Source organism: Polypterus senegalus, chromosome 13 (genome assembly GCF_016835505.1).
Source record: "Polypterus senegalus isolate Bchr_013 chromosome 13, ASM1683550v1, whole genome shotgun sequence".
Classification (NCBI taxonomy): Eukaryota; Metazoa; Chordata; class Cladistia; order Polypteriformes; family Polypteridae; genus Polypterus; species Polypterus senegalus.
Window position 1 is genome coordinate 82,161,899 of NC_053166.1, and position 17,297 is coordinate 82,179,195.

At 38.5% G+C, this 17,297-nt stretch overlaps 1 protein-coding gene across 2 annotated transcripts in view; it reads right to left on the reverse strand.

The window, feature by feature from the left end:
• arhgap4b (Rho GTPase activating protein 4b) overlaps positions 1-16,875 on the reverse strand; it is an 85,057-nt gene extending 68,182 nt beyond the window's left edge. For both annotated transcript variants that reach the window (XM_039775948.1, XM_039775947.1), the window contains exons 1-2: positions 16,540-16,875; positions 10,974-11,737 (exon numbers count right to left, since the gene is read on the reverse strand). In XM_039775948.1, coding sequence (XP_039631882.1) covers positions 10,974-11,040 — 67 coding nt within the window. In that variant the 5' untranslated portion in view covers positions 11,041-11,737; positions 16,540-16,875. The remainder of the gene's footprint in view (positions 1-10,973; positions 11,738-16,539) is intronic.
• Positions 16,876-17,297: the final 422 nt, after the last annotated feature.

Sequence of the window (17,297 nt, forward strand, 5' to 3'; positions counted from 1 at the left end):
GGTCTGCAGGGGACACTCACCGTGTGGTTTAAATAGGGTTCAGTCCTACAAGATCAATCAAATTACGTTTGCCTATGTCTAAAAGGGAAAAAAGAGCCAACACCAATGCTTGGCCATCCTGCAAACTTCTAGGAAATTTGTGTTTTAAGTTGCTCTACTTATCACTGATCTCCACTAAGGTTGAATTTACAATGCCATTTTTAATGTAATACCAGAAGTCTTCATGAGTCAGACAGAGGTAAAAACATTATTATTGGTTTCTTTTTTTTCCACCATAAGCAAAACACATGTTACATTTTGATCAATTTAAACATAAATGATGGACATTTAAGTAATAATCTACATTGAAAATTACTTTAGAAACTGAATATTCTTAAATGTATATTTATACAGTCTTGGAATTTTTAAAGGCAAAAACATATTAGGAACACAGTACCACCATGGTCTAACTGATGGCATGGCATGTTGGCATGGATTACATATACTGCATGGAGCAGGAAGCAAGTGAGCCATGAAGGTTTACAGGTGGCACTTTGGATAACAAAATGAAACATGAACCAAGCTTAACCTATCTGTGCCTGGTGCTATCAACAAAGCAGCACTTTAGGGCTCTCCTGTGAAACACACAGTGCTCAATGTCTAGAAAAGAGTTCTCTATCATCACAAAGTACCAACAGACATCCAGTTACAGTATGTATCACTGAAAATGCAGATCTCCAACTACCATCATTCTCCCTGCTAATGCTTGCTAGGCAACTTGAACCAGCAAGCCATCCTGCAAAATGCTGCAACTAAATCCAATGTCCGATTACATGCCTTCTAGTCAGAGGGGATGTCATACCTGACGAATGAGTTGCTGATATTTTCGTCCGGTTATGTCATATTACATAAATAGATATACGCAGACTATACCAAACTACTGATGACTTCCACCATTGTTCCACATTTCCAAAGTGTCACAAAGACTTCCTCTTTTTTTGATAGCCAGTAACATGCTGCCTGACAGAGACGATGCCCATGCATTACAGTTAAGGTGAGTTCAGCCATAATCTCTGATCTTTTTTTCTTTTTGTTCATTCTGTTGTGGCTTTATAGTTAAGCAGAGTTCAGACAAAATATCTGCCCTTTTTTCCCCTTTTTTTACATTCTGTCATGGCAAGATAAACACACAGTACCAGAGAGACAGGCCCCTCTTCTGCTTGCAAGGTCCAAAACACCTGCGTTCTTTATTCTTCACAGCTACGTTATATGTGTTGTACTTCCGGGTAAGCACTTATTGGTTGACACCTGTCATACACACAGAACTCACCCCTACAATGTAATCAAGAAAAGTCACAGAATGATTGGAAGTTTACAGGAGCATACCACAACTGCCTCAGACTCACTAAGATTATGTAAATGAAGACAGCTACTGAAAATGAGGGGAAAGGCTGTGTAATGTAACATGAACTGAATGTATTCTTTGTTAAAGCCAAAAAATGTCATTGAGTGTTGATCCGCATCTTAGGATTACAGACAATTGCAAAACAGTATATCCATGTTGTTTTAAGACGAAAAATGAAACAAAAAGCAAACCACTGTTGTGTAATTTAACCATTTTAATAAGAGACTGGTTGTGAACATCACTTTCTCGTTTGACTTCTTCTGTGGGTTCTATCAGGGCCATGGGCATGGATTCACCTCAGAATGCCATCTCTAAGCACCATTACTGACACTGAATGATGATGCCAGGATATGAATTGCTGTCACTATTCTATAGACAATAATAATTGAAAAAGTCACACTTAATATTGCTTTATGTACTTTCTCTATAAGGAAACTTATTTTGTTATTCTACAAAAATGTTGCCTGCTGCTCCTGGTAATAATGCACACATGTACTTCAGTGAGAGTGAATATTAAACATGCATATAGTATGAAATAAAAGACAAGAACTGAAGAGACATTATTGGTTTACATTCGTCCATCCATCCATTCAACTAGGCATCAACCTTCCTAACCTGACAATCTGACGCATGATCGTGTTGCACCTGAAGCCTGTCCGTACAAGCATCGCATGCAAAGCAGGAACAATCCCTGGACAGGCACAAGTCCATTGCAGGACAAGCACACCTACATCCACACCCACACCCACACACACACATACATTAACACCACTTAGGAATTTAATCACGTTGAAGTTTAGTAAGTCCTGTACAGATGTTTTAGAATAGGCAGAGTGGAAGCACAGGGCTGTTATTTCTGTCTCAGAGCTCCGGGGTCAGTCTGAGTGGAGTTTGTATGCTCTCCTTGTGTATTTCCAGATAAAGTGATATCAGTGTGACAGTAAGGTTAGTCTTTCAAAAACATTATTACCATATCCTCAGAAACAGTGACTCATTATGCATAGGTTGGTGGTGTTTCAATCTGCTTAATAGCCCATTCTGCAATTTCCATTTTTCTGAGTTTTTTGTTTAATTGTGCATGCACATGACACAGAAAGTACAACATGCAGGTGGCTTGACTCTTTCAAAAATCCAAGGCTAACAATGCAGTGTAATCAGTCAGTTCAGATTTATTGTTATTTGTACAAGGTACAATGAAACTCATGTGAGTTTCATGGGCTATGTAAAATAACGATACAGAATGTAATGGGCAAAAAGTAGGTGCTCATATACAGTAATTTCAGCATGCATCTGTCTGTTATTATAAGCCATGGCAGACCATAACCGCTGAAGAGACAAATTGCATAAGCAAAAGTATGATAAGCAGAACATAGGGTGGGGGGATTGCAGCTACAAGCACACAAGCAAGCAAGAAATACATCCTTACCTTAAAAAAATAGTCCAGTAAACTGTGCTAAATTGTATTACTTCCAGTTCACTTTTGTTGTCACAAGCATGCCTCAGAAATGCGGAAGGCACATTTTCTTAAATTGAAAAGTATGCTACTTCAAAATGGACATATTCAGTGATATTTAAGGCTGTTATAGCTGTTAGCTCCATTATAAATAGTAAAAATGGGCTAGATATTTTTTTAAATTCTATAAAATACACTTCAATTTAAAAAGTCATTTCATGTGGCAAATTAATATATGACCTGAATGTGAAGAAATAACTTTTATTTGGAAAATATTGAACCTGTCGTTTAAATGAAAACATTTTTGATAATATTGATTTATCAGAATACCATCAGTGTGTTCATCTTCAACCCATATTTCACCTCCTTAAACATTATACATTTTACCAATTTCTGAAAAAAAATGCAGTGAACAATCATGTGAAACTGTAGATAAGCCACACAGCACGTGAATAAATAGTATACATACAGCTTAACAAAATAGTGAAATAGACCTCTTTGCCCTTAGAACCCTTATTAATAGCTGCAGAAGAGTTATAAAAAGTGATAAGAAAAAAGGAAACAGCAACATGGTAAGAGGTGAAAAAGTTGAAGAGGTAGCTCAGACTCAAAAATAACACCCACACCCATAACAGCAGATGTAGACAACAGAGAGGATATAGGCTTTTCTAAATGAAAAAAGTATGACAGAGAATGAAAATGATAGGATAAAATAAAGAAGAATAATAATCAGATCTATAAAAATACCAGTTGTGCTAAAGAAGAACAAAATGCTGGCCAAGAATTCAATACCAGAACAAAAGGGAGGAAATGTCCATGTGACTAGCCATATCTACCTGCAATAACAGCTGACATTTGTATTGCTGGATGTCTGTATGACATAAATGAATTTTTGAACAGCAATAGGTTCACACATGTTGCTTATCTTGCTAGATCAGTCTTCCATGTTGCCACTGAAAAGCAGGACTGATTCCTTAACCTGCTTTGCATGTCTATGTGATGGAAAGTCAGATGTAAACTAATGTGACCAACTACTGTAGAAGCTAATTATCTGTCACTGTTGGGGGTTGACGAACAAGGGGGACATTCCTCTTTTTTAGGTTAATATTGATAGCAGCCATAGAAATAACTTAAGACAGTCTACGTTTGTTTTCTAGGAGAAAGACTATAAAGTACTAAACTGTGGGTACAAATTCCAACATCATCTCACTGTGTGCTTCTAAACAAGTACAGAAGCTTAACCTCCTTATCATGTTTTAACACTAAAATATAACAAGGGGATTAGTAAATGGATGGAGGAATTGTTTACATGTAGAGTTAATTGGTGAGGTGAGTTCTTCTAAATCCAGATGATGCCAGAGAATATAACGACATTACTGGCCACCTGTTATGCTGAACACTTTAAAGCAAGCTTTTAGATACTGTATCTAGGAGGAAATAAACTTTAATCCATTTTACTACTTGAAGTTTCAGCTAAAAATATTTCTACCATGAAACCCTTTGCAGGATGTTTAAGTCATTACATTGTTTCTCTTGAGCTAATTTGATATATGGCAACAAGGGTTGTAACCAGAATTATGAAATATGGCAGCAAACTTTAGTCTTTAAGTTGCTATACTGGCTTCAATTTAAGTTGAGAAATAATTTGCAAATCCTTTTCATCTATTAATTGTGTGTCCAAGCAGTTCTTATCGCCCTAAAATAAAATGTTTTGGCTTTCCTTGTGCAACCATTTCATGTCTTCATCACTGATATGTTACATACAATAGAGATAAACTAGCAAACTGGGAAACAGGAAAAAGTAATATGGGGCCAGGTCTAGAGATTTCAGTGTGAAGTTTTACAGAGCAAACATTCTGACCCCTTTTTTGTCAACAGGGGGATTGTGGATGCCTGTTTTTCCTTCTTACTTTTCCTTGATTGACTCCTACAAATGCTAAAGCAAATCACCTATTATTGAGTGAGTATGTGAGCTTTTTGTGGCATATAATAAAAATTCACCCACCCCCGATATCATATAAAATTGTTCTTGCGATTTTGCATACATTGGTTTGAATGCTAAATTTCTTTGGTGTTAGTGACTCTTCATGCTTCACTCATTTTGCTTGTTGCTTGGACTCTAGAATCACAGTGATGTAATCAAGCTTTACATCCAGTTGTAAAATACTCCTTAAATTTCACCTAGTCAGAATTAATAGACTTGGAATTCCTCAATCATTGGAAGTGCTGACATTTCTTTTCAGTTGTCAACCTTCTGGACACCCAATGTGTACAGACCCTTCTTATGTTTAATTGTTCATGAAGGATAAATTCATCTGATCCATCTGATTACATCTTGCCTGAAGAAGGGGCCTGAGTTGCCTCGAAAGCTTGCATATTGTAATCTTCTTAGTTAGCCAATAAAAGGTGTCATTTTGCTTGGCTTTTCTCTACATTCATAATGGCTAACACGGTACAACAACCTAGTACTCTGATCCATAACTAATTTTTCTTGCTATCTTACACACAGTGACTCTCTGAATTATCTGTTACAATTTAGTCCACAGAGACATTTTCTTTTGTCTTCAAGACTGGTCAAACCTTTGATTGTCCATGACAGATACCCTGTTACAATGGAATTCTACAGTTCATCCTGGTCCATAAAGCAAGAAGAAATCTCTGAAGACATATTGTTCACTAGTATTAGAAATGAAATGTTAGCACATACTTTACTTTGTGGTTTTTGCTATCCAATTGAAATTGGATCTGAAAAAAGAAGCATGAACCATAAAGCACAAATGTTGCAAATTTGTTTATTTGGCACACAGGAGCTCATTTTTTGCCATTCACCAAGTGAGCACCTTAGGATACGTCTTTCAGGTTCAGGTTTAAGACTTCTGCATTTAATGCATTTAATTCTTCATTAAAGGCGTACCCTCACTTTACCTTACAAAGTGAATCATTTGTTCTTACAGAATGTACACTAAGATCAAAAGATACAAGTTATCTTAATATTCCTAAGATAATGAAAACTAATATGGAGGAAAATTTTAAGTTATACTGCACCAAGACTATTTACCTATATTAAATATTCATTATTTTAACAAAGCAGTTTTATTAAATTTGCTGGCAAGTTGTTCATATATTTCTAATAATTTGCCAATTATTTTGATTGCCTTTTACTATTTCGTTCCCTTTTTATTTTCTTCTTGATGACCAATGTTTACACTATCATCATTGCTGATTTGCCTACTACCAGTTTTTCCCACCATAGCACACCATAAATTGCCATATATTGTGTTTGACTGTATTATGCTCCATTGAAGTTCATTCTAATGGTAATGTGGTCTAGTGGCTGAAGCACTGAATGTTAAACCTAAACGTTGCTGGCTGACTCACTGTGACCCTGTAAATGTCACTTTAGCTTTGGTCTCCAACTGTAAATAAATAAAAACGAAACTAGGAAATGATCACTATAGAAAGGCCTTTTGTTAAATAAACATTTTTTAACTATAGTTTAATTATACACAGATTTCTGAACTTGTACAAGAAAATATGCTACTTAAGAATAAACGGTGATTAATAAAAACTCTCTAAGACTGACTCACTTCCATTTAATTTACAGAAGCAGATGTAATTCATGATTCTGTTATCAATGATCATCTGTCATTAGTGTGGAGCTAATTTACAGTTAGTGGTGCAAAATGTCACATCTAAATCCTTGAGCTGATAATAAAATAGAAAGTTGTGGCAGGAATTAGGTGAGTTTATTATATTTCTTTAACTCACATTGAATAGTTCTGGCTTTGCCCAGACATGAAAAAAAAGTGTTATTTGTTTTAAACATTAACTAAAACTACAATTAAATAAATAATCTATGAGATGGGGTTTTCGTGTTACAATCAACAGTACCCCTTCTAAAATATTCATTAGTCTGAACCAAAATGTTTTCTGTAAAAAGCACTGCTTCCATAAATAATGCAAGAAACATTCAGGAATGGCAACCCCTGCAGGTGAAGTGGTATTGAAATAGGTTCTTTTGGACACAGAAAGCCTTTGAATGCTACTATCCAAAAGTAGAACCTTGGCAGTTAAGTAAAGTATAGATCAACTTTTTCAAAGAGGTTATTTTTACCTAGTAGTGTGGAGGCGTAGGTACTGTTATAGAAACACACTCAAAGGAGTACAAAAATGAGAAGAGGAGAACAGTGGGCAGAGATGAATGAGAGAAAAGCCTATTCTTATCAGTTTAAAAAAAATCAGCAGATTACAAGCTAAATAAGATGAGATCCTACAACAGTAGGTTTACAGAAGTCTACAAAAACCTTGAAAGACAATAATATATCTAACCTGCAAAAGAGGAAGAAAAGACACCCATTAAAAACAAATAGCTAATTCAATTATTCAATTCCTGAGCTTAAGAAAATAATAGTAGTCTCTGATAAAAAAAAAATCACATCCATATTCTTAAATTTTGGGCGAGGACACAATAACATGACAAAGATCTCATCTCTAACCAAAGTAAGAAAGAAAAGGTGACCCTTCATTAAATAGCGATGCCCACATGGGCAACAAAACTCCACACCATGTAACATATAAAGTACAAAAGTATGCAATTGCCATCTCAAGCTATCTTAAACAAGAACATTCTCTCCAAGCTAATGTTTCTGCAGTTTACATCCCCAGCAAAAGATCTTCAGAAGAATTTTACTTGTCAAACCACAACTGCGCCACCAAAAACAAAATGGCATCTTGGAAATGAGACCACCTCTAAAAATGCAAATAATTTCTTCTTATATACAACTTCCAACTAGTTTTCATACCAGCAAGACTAGATGCTTGAAGTTATGTATTACAATACTGTCTGTACACTAAGCCATGACAAATGAAACTGAAGATTGTCTACTTAGAACTGATGGATGTTCGTTCTTCCCTAGACTCTGTACAAATTAAAATAGGCATTTCAACATGTGCTTTCTTAAAAGAGAATATGGAATATGAAGTACAGAAAACATACTAGAGTGCAGCATAGACACCTGATCTGTCTTTTAAAATAAGGACTAGCAAACTCTGCTAAAGTCAGCAGGAGCCTTGGTGAGGAAGCATGTACTTTTAGGAGCAGCACACTTAGGCTGAAAAATTTTACCCTGCTCCTCAATTTAAAAGAAAAGGAATGTGAACCCATAAGTCATGCAGGTCATGCGTTTCTCTCTTTAATTCCTTCTGACACACTCTTTTTCTTATCCCTCTTTTTCCACAGAGCTATTCATTCAAGTTCCTTTTGTGGGCTACTAACAGTATATAGTACTAGCAAATTGCTTTCACAGAATGTCTTTGCCGAATGTCAGGCAGAATTGACTCTTGGCTTCCATGTAGAAGCTGAGAGTCAGTGGCTGAACTGAGACTCATGTGCACTGTACCAGATTTAAATAGGGCTTTGGGACAGTGCCTGACAAAACCAATCAACATTTTTTTAAGTGTAGGTGAAATATTGTGTGGGGGAGGGCAAATCAAATGGCTGCAGATGGCGCACCATTAAAGAAAGTAAGCAGCCAACCCAGTCTGCCTTTCTGTGCTCACGTAATTTCATCATATCCAATAGGCCAGGCCTGAAGAGACTTATTTTTTACATCCAAACAGAAATTGACACAGTCAAGAAGATGACAAGATCCAGCAGACACCTTCTAAAAATGAGCAGCCAATGAGAACAGCTTCAGATGATAACAGGTTGAGTAAACAGCTATGTTTCTCATTAAAAAGCCGCCACACTTCACTTTCAGCACAATTCCTCCATCCTTTTAATAGTATTGGAGTGACATGTTGCAAAAAGCAGTACAAACTGGCAGTGCAAAGACTCTTGAAGTCATAAACATTCTGCCCAGTAGTATGGTAAGCATATTAGGCTACAAGTAGGCACAATACAATGGTGTGCTATCTGATTGTATCCCCCTAATAGTTTTTGACATGTAAAAATATGGCAGTAAACACTATGTTCCTAGTATACTGTGTCCAGAAATTCCTCAAGCAGAACACAAAACACATTGTCCTTTCATATATAGACAGCTAGAAGCAACAAATTCAGAGTAAAAAATCACATGCATACAGTTTATCACAATCACCATGAACAAAAAAACTCCTAAATATAACCTTATATAACACACGTGCACAGAGAACAAAAAAACAGAACGACTGCACACATGCTGTATACATAAAGGAACACACTTCATGATAATCGTGTGCAATGACACCAATGTCTAAACACGTTGCAAAAAAGCTGATTTAATGTAAGCACAAGCTCAGTCCCATTGTGACACACACATGCTGGAGTATGCAACTCATGAATAAAGCAAACAGGTTCATTGATTATACTACAACCACAAGTGTGTTCATAGCTACAAATGTGTAAACAAATAAGCACACTACAGATAAGCACACTAGCAAGAACAAGATGATTCACACCTAATTTTCACAAAGTAAAAATTCACACACAAAATCAGATATCTACATTAACACAGTTCTCCCTGCAAGTGTGCACATCTTTATAACTGTCATACACACTGACACACTGGCAGACACAGCACACACATTTTGGCAGTCACTCGTATTGATGTAGGCGTGTACACAAGCAAGTGCACTATTAAGGCACACAGTGACATAACTCACATACACTATGCATACATACTGTCAGCAGCAAACACTGCCAGATCCCTGAAGATAAGTGAGCCCAGAAACATCATAAGTACAAATGAACACACATATTGCTCACTTCAGACATATTGAGGCATTTTGATTGGTTCACATTAACACTGACATTTGCCCATTTAAAAAAAAATCTTGATACATATACACTTAGGCATTCCACCCACACAAACAAAAAACATCATAACATACTCAGAGACTGACCTCAGTTCCCTGACACAGACAGGCCCTTCATGCACTCACATACACATTTACGCAAGCACCCACTCTGCCACACAGATATACACCCACAGAGGACTGGCCTCTTTGCCACTGGCTCTTGTGTGCACACAAGCACATGACTCTATAAATAAACACAGGAGTTAGCTCTGACAACTTGCTCACAGACACACACACTGACTAGCCATTGCACCATTCCACACACTGCCACACACATACAAAGACACATGAATACAGGAGTCCACCCTGACAATGACACCTACTGTCACAGATACACGACTCTTTACTCAGAAACACACAAAGATGCGTGCATAATGATACTCAGGGATACAGGCACAGACACACACATCCACAATCACTATCATGAGATACTATGAAACACTCGTACACACATACATGAAAACAGAAACCCACACTGACAGTAAAACCCATTGTCCCACACACAGAGAACAATGTACTGTATATCCATAATAACACTTATTCACACTGTCACATAAGTACACGCTGGCAGATCTGTGTACCCTGGCACTCACCCACACCTAGCATGCACTGACACCTGCAGACAACGCTACACATACACATATCTGCATACATATGGGTGCACACATTCATTTGCTCATAACGCTGCCACAAACAAACACACACACGCACACACACTGGTAGTCATCTATACCCTGACACACACTGTCACACACACACTGGAGAACACACCCACTTGTATACATGGGTAAAGGTGCCCTCACTGACGTTTACACCCCCTTCCATCCACGCGCACACACCAACAACGCACACACTGACAGCTCTGAACCCTGATAAAAACACAGACGTGTCCATAGAGACTCGCGTGCACGCTGCCAAAAACACACGCCCACTGACAGGCCTCTGGACCCTGACACACACAGTGAAAGACACGCACACGTGCGCACACGGACGTTCGAGTAAAATGGGGTCATGCCCAAAAGTGGGTACGCCCTGATTCACACAGCCATTACTGACAAGGCTCAGTAAGCCAAATGATAGGGGCACATCATCGTGTGACACACTCAAACACACCCTGCTTCATTGGGGCACATCATTGTGTGACACTCACACATCTCTCACCCACTGCAGCTGCTCAGGCAGCCTCAAGGTATGCACACGAGACCCGAGGGCGGCTCCTGGCATCTTGTTCACTGGCACGACGCGGCTGACGTGCAGCACACACAGGTATAGGGAGGACGAACAGGGCGCTCTACCTACCTTTAACCTGCGTCTCGTACTCCGCCAGGATGGCTTTCTCCCGCTTGAGCTTGGCGTGGGAAGACATGCTGAGTGTGCCGAAGGTGTCGTTCAGGTGACGGCTTGTCACTGCGCACACGCCGTCTCTCCAAGTGCCCGCGCTCGGCTGTAGCTGCCACTCGCATGCGTTTCTATGGCTGCAGTGCTCGGCGCTGCACTGTAGTGCGCTGGGCTGGCAGCTCGAAACACAAAACTGGAGCCTCAAGTGAATTACCGATTGGGAGCAGGCTGACCGAGGCGCCCTTTCTTATCCTCGCGTGCACGTTCCACAAAAATGGGCAGTTGCTAAATGTATTTATATCTAATATCTCAGCTGGATATCTTTGTTTTCCATTAGAGCTCTCTTCAAGCTGCGGTGCTCCGTCCGTGAGTGGTGACGAAAAGTGCGCGGCAGGCACTGTACCGAATGACCGCTGCTTTCATTTCGTTCGTCGGATGTTCACGGATAAGCTACCGTACCGTTGAATATTTAGTTGTTTGCAAAATTATGGAAAATCAGTTTATGAATAAAAAATAAAACGACAACCTTCAGAATTCGTCAGTTTTAGAACTGTTTGATGTAAGGAAAATCTTTAAAATTCACCACGAAGGAGTATAAATCCCAAAGGCTTTGAATAATTCACTGAAGTAGACGACTGTGGCCTTCCTAGAAGGGTTAGGAAAAGCATAGGAAATAATGCCTTTCAGGACGGAGTGGCCACGACTATTAGCTGTTCTTCATACACCTTAAGAAAAAAAGGGAGAAATGCATTAGAACGGCTGAATCCAAGTGTTTTTTCAGTTTTTGTCAAGAATATAAACTATAACTAGTACCACTCCAACACTGTGTGGCGCTGGCACCGAGTTACTGCTGAAGTCTATTAAGAGGCTACAAAGCAGATTTCTTTGGAAGGTATAGATGTTATTGAGCTCTTCTCATGTATTAGGCAACAGGCTGGGAAAGAGCATTGCAGTTATAGGATTATATAGACCTCGGGCCAAAAACAGACACCGTTTATTCTCCACAGAAACAGAGAGGTTTACATGCAAATATACATCCATTCTCAAAACTACTTGATCCATTGCGGAGTGGTTTTGGAGCCATAGCATATTCTAGCTATGTATGGTAGAAAAAAAGTCTTGGACAGTGCACAATTAAGAATTTTACTATAGAGAAAACAAAAATGGCTACTGCAGACATAAAGCTTGGAAAATAAACTGAACACTCCTGGAGCACCTAGAAAAGAGAAATTGTGTTTAATTAAATGAAACAGATTTCTGCACACTATGACAGAAAGATCAGTGTCCAGAATTGGTGTCTAAAACTGTTTCCTGCTAACTCAGCAAGATCAACAATGTTACATAAACTCATAAAGTAACCATTAAATGTGTTGATATAAAAGTGTTTTTCCAGTTGTACATTTTAAGTGATAATTGAACACTCGTGATTATGCTATGTGCTAAGAGAGAGCGAAAAATGGTGCCCAGTTCTATAAGAAAACCTGCCAATTCTCGTGTCACTGAAAAAGATCTCTCTCTCTCTCTCCCATATGACAGGCAGAAATTGATTCCTGATTACCAAAAAAGGAAATAGGGCGTAATTCATTGAGAAACAGATCTCTGTCCTATGAGACAGACAATCTTTGTTCACTCTTCACTAAAATAGAAACAGTGCATTTTCTTCAGAGAAGCCGCATGCTGATCACTGGTAGATCTATAACTTCATAACTAAAAAAAAAAAATACAGGACAAGTTCAGCAAAACCTTCCCCTTTCCCACAGAGCTAAGTGTCCAATGAGAGACTGAACCCTGGCCCATATGAATACCATAAAAGACAGATTTGCAGAAAGAATGACAGACACTAACTGTTCATTATAAAAGGCACAATGCACCATCCACTGAGAAACAGCTTCCTCTGTTGAAATAGACCGACACAGACCCTTCTTCGATGAGGTACATGCTCATTTTCAGAAAGTAGCAGTCAAAAGTGTCATTATCAGTTTACAGAGAAATTAGGATATCAGATGTAAGTGTACACGGAGCCTGCAATTATAATAAATTCATGTTTAGTGTTTATTTTAAAAATCAATTTAAGATTTGTTTTAATCCATATAAGGGATAAATGTAATCCACAATGTTTAACCCTTTCATAGAGTGCATATCTGTGGCAAGTCACTTAATTGCTATACAGTATATATAAAATTGGTATTTATTTTTATATATATATAATGCATTTATACATACACACACAAGGTATATATATACAGTATACAGTTACAGTATATACACATTTATATACACACACATAAATATATATGTATGTATGTATATATATAAAATAAAAATAATCTTTTTGCAGCTAACATTAAACCGCAGATCAGGCTACTATTTACCAGTAATGCTTCATTGAAAGACAGTTGTCTAATCTCTTTCTCTGTGGCATTGCTTCATCAATGTTCAAGCCTTTATGGCAAAAAGAATTACTTGCTGCAGCTTGCTCATTTTTCTTGATTCAGCTGTTCACAAATCCATAGACTTTGTGAATTGTGTCTGTGCTAGCAGGTGCAGACACCTGGCAGAATGATTATCTGGTCTTGATGAACAGGACTGAGTGACTCAGTTCTATAGTTATCTGGCCAACCAAACTCTACAGCCTCAGACTCAAATATTGCTGTTGGACTCCAGTAGAGGATACTGGTAGATATTTTTAAATGACTTCCATTTTTAAAATGGACACTAAATAAAAAAAAAATGGGGAGTGTTGAAAGACTAGGGTCATTTTAAGCAGACCTTTTCCTTAGATTAAAAAATTAGTTCAGACTCTTAATGCTAAAGAAACAACACGCAAGTCTGATATTTTCATATAAAGTTCAGAAATGTCTTGCTTCACCAATTGTGTAAGTTCTGGGGAACAGAAAGCATATCCCACAGTCAAAAAGTAAAGCAGACTTACTGTGCTTACTAATTCCAGACTCAAAATCACGTGCTAATATGGTTTGATATATGCAAGCTGGAAATATGGCACAAATAAAATAGTGAGGGGGAATTTAACACACCTCTAGGAGGGCAGAACTAGATAGGAGCTAAAACCTCAGTTTGAGGGACAAGCATTTTAAGCAGCCAGCTACCAAGATTCAGACTTGAGAAATACAGTCTCTATGAATGTGCAACACTTGGGTAAACTTATATATTAAATGATTCCTAGATCAGTTTTGGAAATTCCATAGTCTGGGTTTAATTCACTCAAATGTATAAAGTTTCATCTTGACTGGATGTGGGATCAGCACCTTATGGGAAGACTAACACATAAATGAATGATTTGGGCATGGACTCCACAACCTGACTGCAGACTGATACAACTATATGAGATAGAGCCTGATGAAACAAGAAAACCTATAGTCTGGATGTACATTAACAAAGTTTTTTGAGTGGCATTCTAAATTGACCTAACAGCTTGAAGATAGACTGTTCCTTCCATATAAGATGCACATTAACTGGCTATTGGCTTGAGAGAATATCAATGGACTGATTAAAATTGTACATGATGAAGTCTCACTGGACCCCGTAGTTTGCTGGTAGATTGATTTAGATCTGTGATGCACAGTCAGGTTTAGATTTGGGCTATTTTATCAAGTGAATGTAAGCAGATTCAAATGTGCAAAATGCAGCCTGATTGGTTATGGATTCAGCACGCTGGCAGTGAACCAATCCATAGGATACAGCCTTGGAGAAACTCACAACTTGGGGGTGGACTAATAGAGTTGTACTATGCTCGGTCTGGCTTATCATGTATCTCCTATAGCTGGAAGTAGATAGATCTAGCTGTAGAAGATGTACACTAGCCTGACTGGATGTACTGTAGATCGCAGAGCCTCATGGTGAATTGATCCATTTATAAATGACATAGTCTAAACTGACCCAGCAACACAAAGGTAAATTGATACAGATGTGTGACATTTAGACTTGCTAGATACCATTAGGAGAGATAGGGAAAGCAGACTGTTTGAACTACTGCGATGGACTGGCACCCTGTCCAGGGTTTGTTCCTGCCTTGCACTCTGTGCTAGCTGGGATAGGCTCCAGCTGACCCCAATGGCCCCGTTCAGGACTAAGTGGATTAGAAAATGATTGACAGACCACTTGAACTATACAAGGTGCTGCTTGAGTATTAATATATGACTTCAACGGTCAATCAATGAACTGAACTCTCTGTGTATAATAGATCCTTACTGAAAATTGCAGCTTGCTCTTAGACTGAAACCATTTTTTTGTGTTAATTCATCTGGACAAGGTGATCCTGTAGTCTGAAAATATGCTAATCCTTTTGTGAAAAGTGCTGCCTGAGTGGATGTGAAGATGAAACCTAATAGTGGGCTGGTCAATCTGTACACTGTAGAATATGACTGGGCAATACAAGATGAGACAAGATTGTTGCAGATGTGTATTGTTCAGACTTGACTGTCATGTTGAATCTTAAGTTTGAAAATTGACTGAACCAGCTGTGTAAAATGCAGCCTAGCTCATTTTGGATTTGGTTTTAATAATCTGGCAGCAGACTGATTCATCCTTCAAATATTTGAATTGGATGGCATGGGTGTTGACTGATAATCTTGTGATGCCTATTCTCCTATAGACATAGCAATGCTATAGTAAGAAAGTACATTGATCCCAGTATGTAACATGCTGCCTGAGTGTGGACTTGAGACTTTAATGGTCAACTGAGGCAGTTTTCCATGTAATAGCTCAGCTTGGAAACAGACAAATCTGATTGTATGAGACACCAAAATTGGACAGCAACAGAAACCCTGCAGTCTTTATGTAGAACATTCCAGCTCTATGAGAAGCAGTCTGACTAGACATGTAAATCACAGAAAAGAGGGAAAAGCTCTACATCTGCACTTAAAGCAATCATACCGAACACAAAATCCTCATCTTATTGGCCAAGTGAAAAGGCTTATCAGACATGGCTGATTTATAGTCTAAGGGTTGACTAATCCACCTAGGTGAAGTACAGTTTGACTGCACACTTACCTAACTGCCGGATGTGTGAGATACAATCAGTATGAAGATGTGGTTACAGTCCAGGAGTCAGGTAAACTAGGCCAGCACAACTATCGCACAGTGATGGAAACTTAACTGTATGGCCTGTTGAAGTACTGTAGGTGTGACAATAATGAACCTTGTGTATTTCTGTCAGACTTTCAATTAGCTGCACTAACCCACTCTATGACAAGCAAGGCACAATGACTTACATTTGCAAGTCTTCCAGGTTTGTTGTAGTCTGTCATCCTTCAGATATGTGATTATTTCTGCAGGAAAAACAAATGTGAATCTAGAGACTGTGTTTTTGTATCTCTGTTCCACTATGTCTAACCTATTTACACCGGGCTGGGTCTTCATTGTGGCCTGCAGAAATAGAGTTCCTATAGTGCTAGACAAAACTATAAAATCTGTCAGGGTCACCCAGTGGACTCTTATTTCATCATAGGCCAGTTTAGTCAGAATTGCTAGGTTCCCCTTTTCGCCCTTCCCTCAGCTGTTTCCTTACCTTTGTTTTATAAGTCTTTCTTTTCGGATCAACAGGGTTCCCATAGAATGTCCAAAATCCTTTTATAATATGGACCAATGTAGCCGCTTGCCAACATGCTGCTATCACCTGTTCACTGCAATTTCTCCTCAGCACACATCAGGCCCATTTCCTGTCCCAAATCTCCAAGCATATGATGCAAACCTTAAAGAAAAACAAACAAAATAGTCGTCTGCTGGACAAGAAATCCAGTGAGATGCTCTAAACAGGAGCCAAGCTTGCTGTGAAGTCAGCAGGCCCCCGGCAAGCAGGGAGACGATGCTCGCAGCTGCCGCTGTTCTGTGTCTTGTTGGAACAGGGCTGTTCTGCTCCCCCTCTGTGTGTTAAAGCGCGAGTCAAGCGAGAGGCCACGCCTCCACCCTCTAGCCTTCCTCTTGTTAAGCCACTACTTTCTCTCTCCTTCTTTCACACCCCCCTTCAACCACACCACTTTCTTTATTACATCTTCTCTTTTCCCCTGCTTCTTTAGATCCGTCACATTTTGGTCTTTGTGTTTTTCATTTTTTGGATAAGACCTCACCTTTTTATTTTTATTTTTCTCACTCACTCATACACTCACTCCTGCAGTTTAGCAAGTATGATCAAGCTTTGCAGTTCTGTAAAGACAAGTAAGATTCAAAAGGTGGTGGTGCTGTTAACTATTTGCAGACTATTGCTAGAAAACATATACTGAAACACATATTTATCAGCCTATCAATCTGTATATTTATAGCTACTTA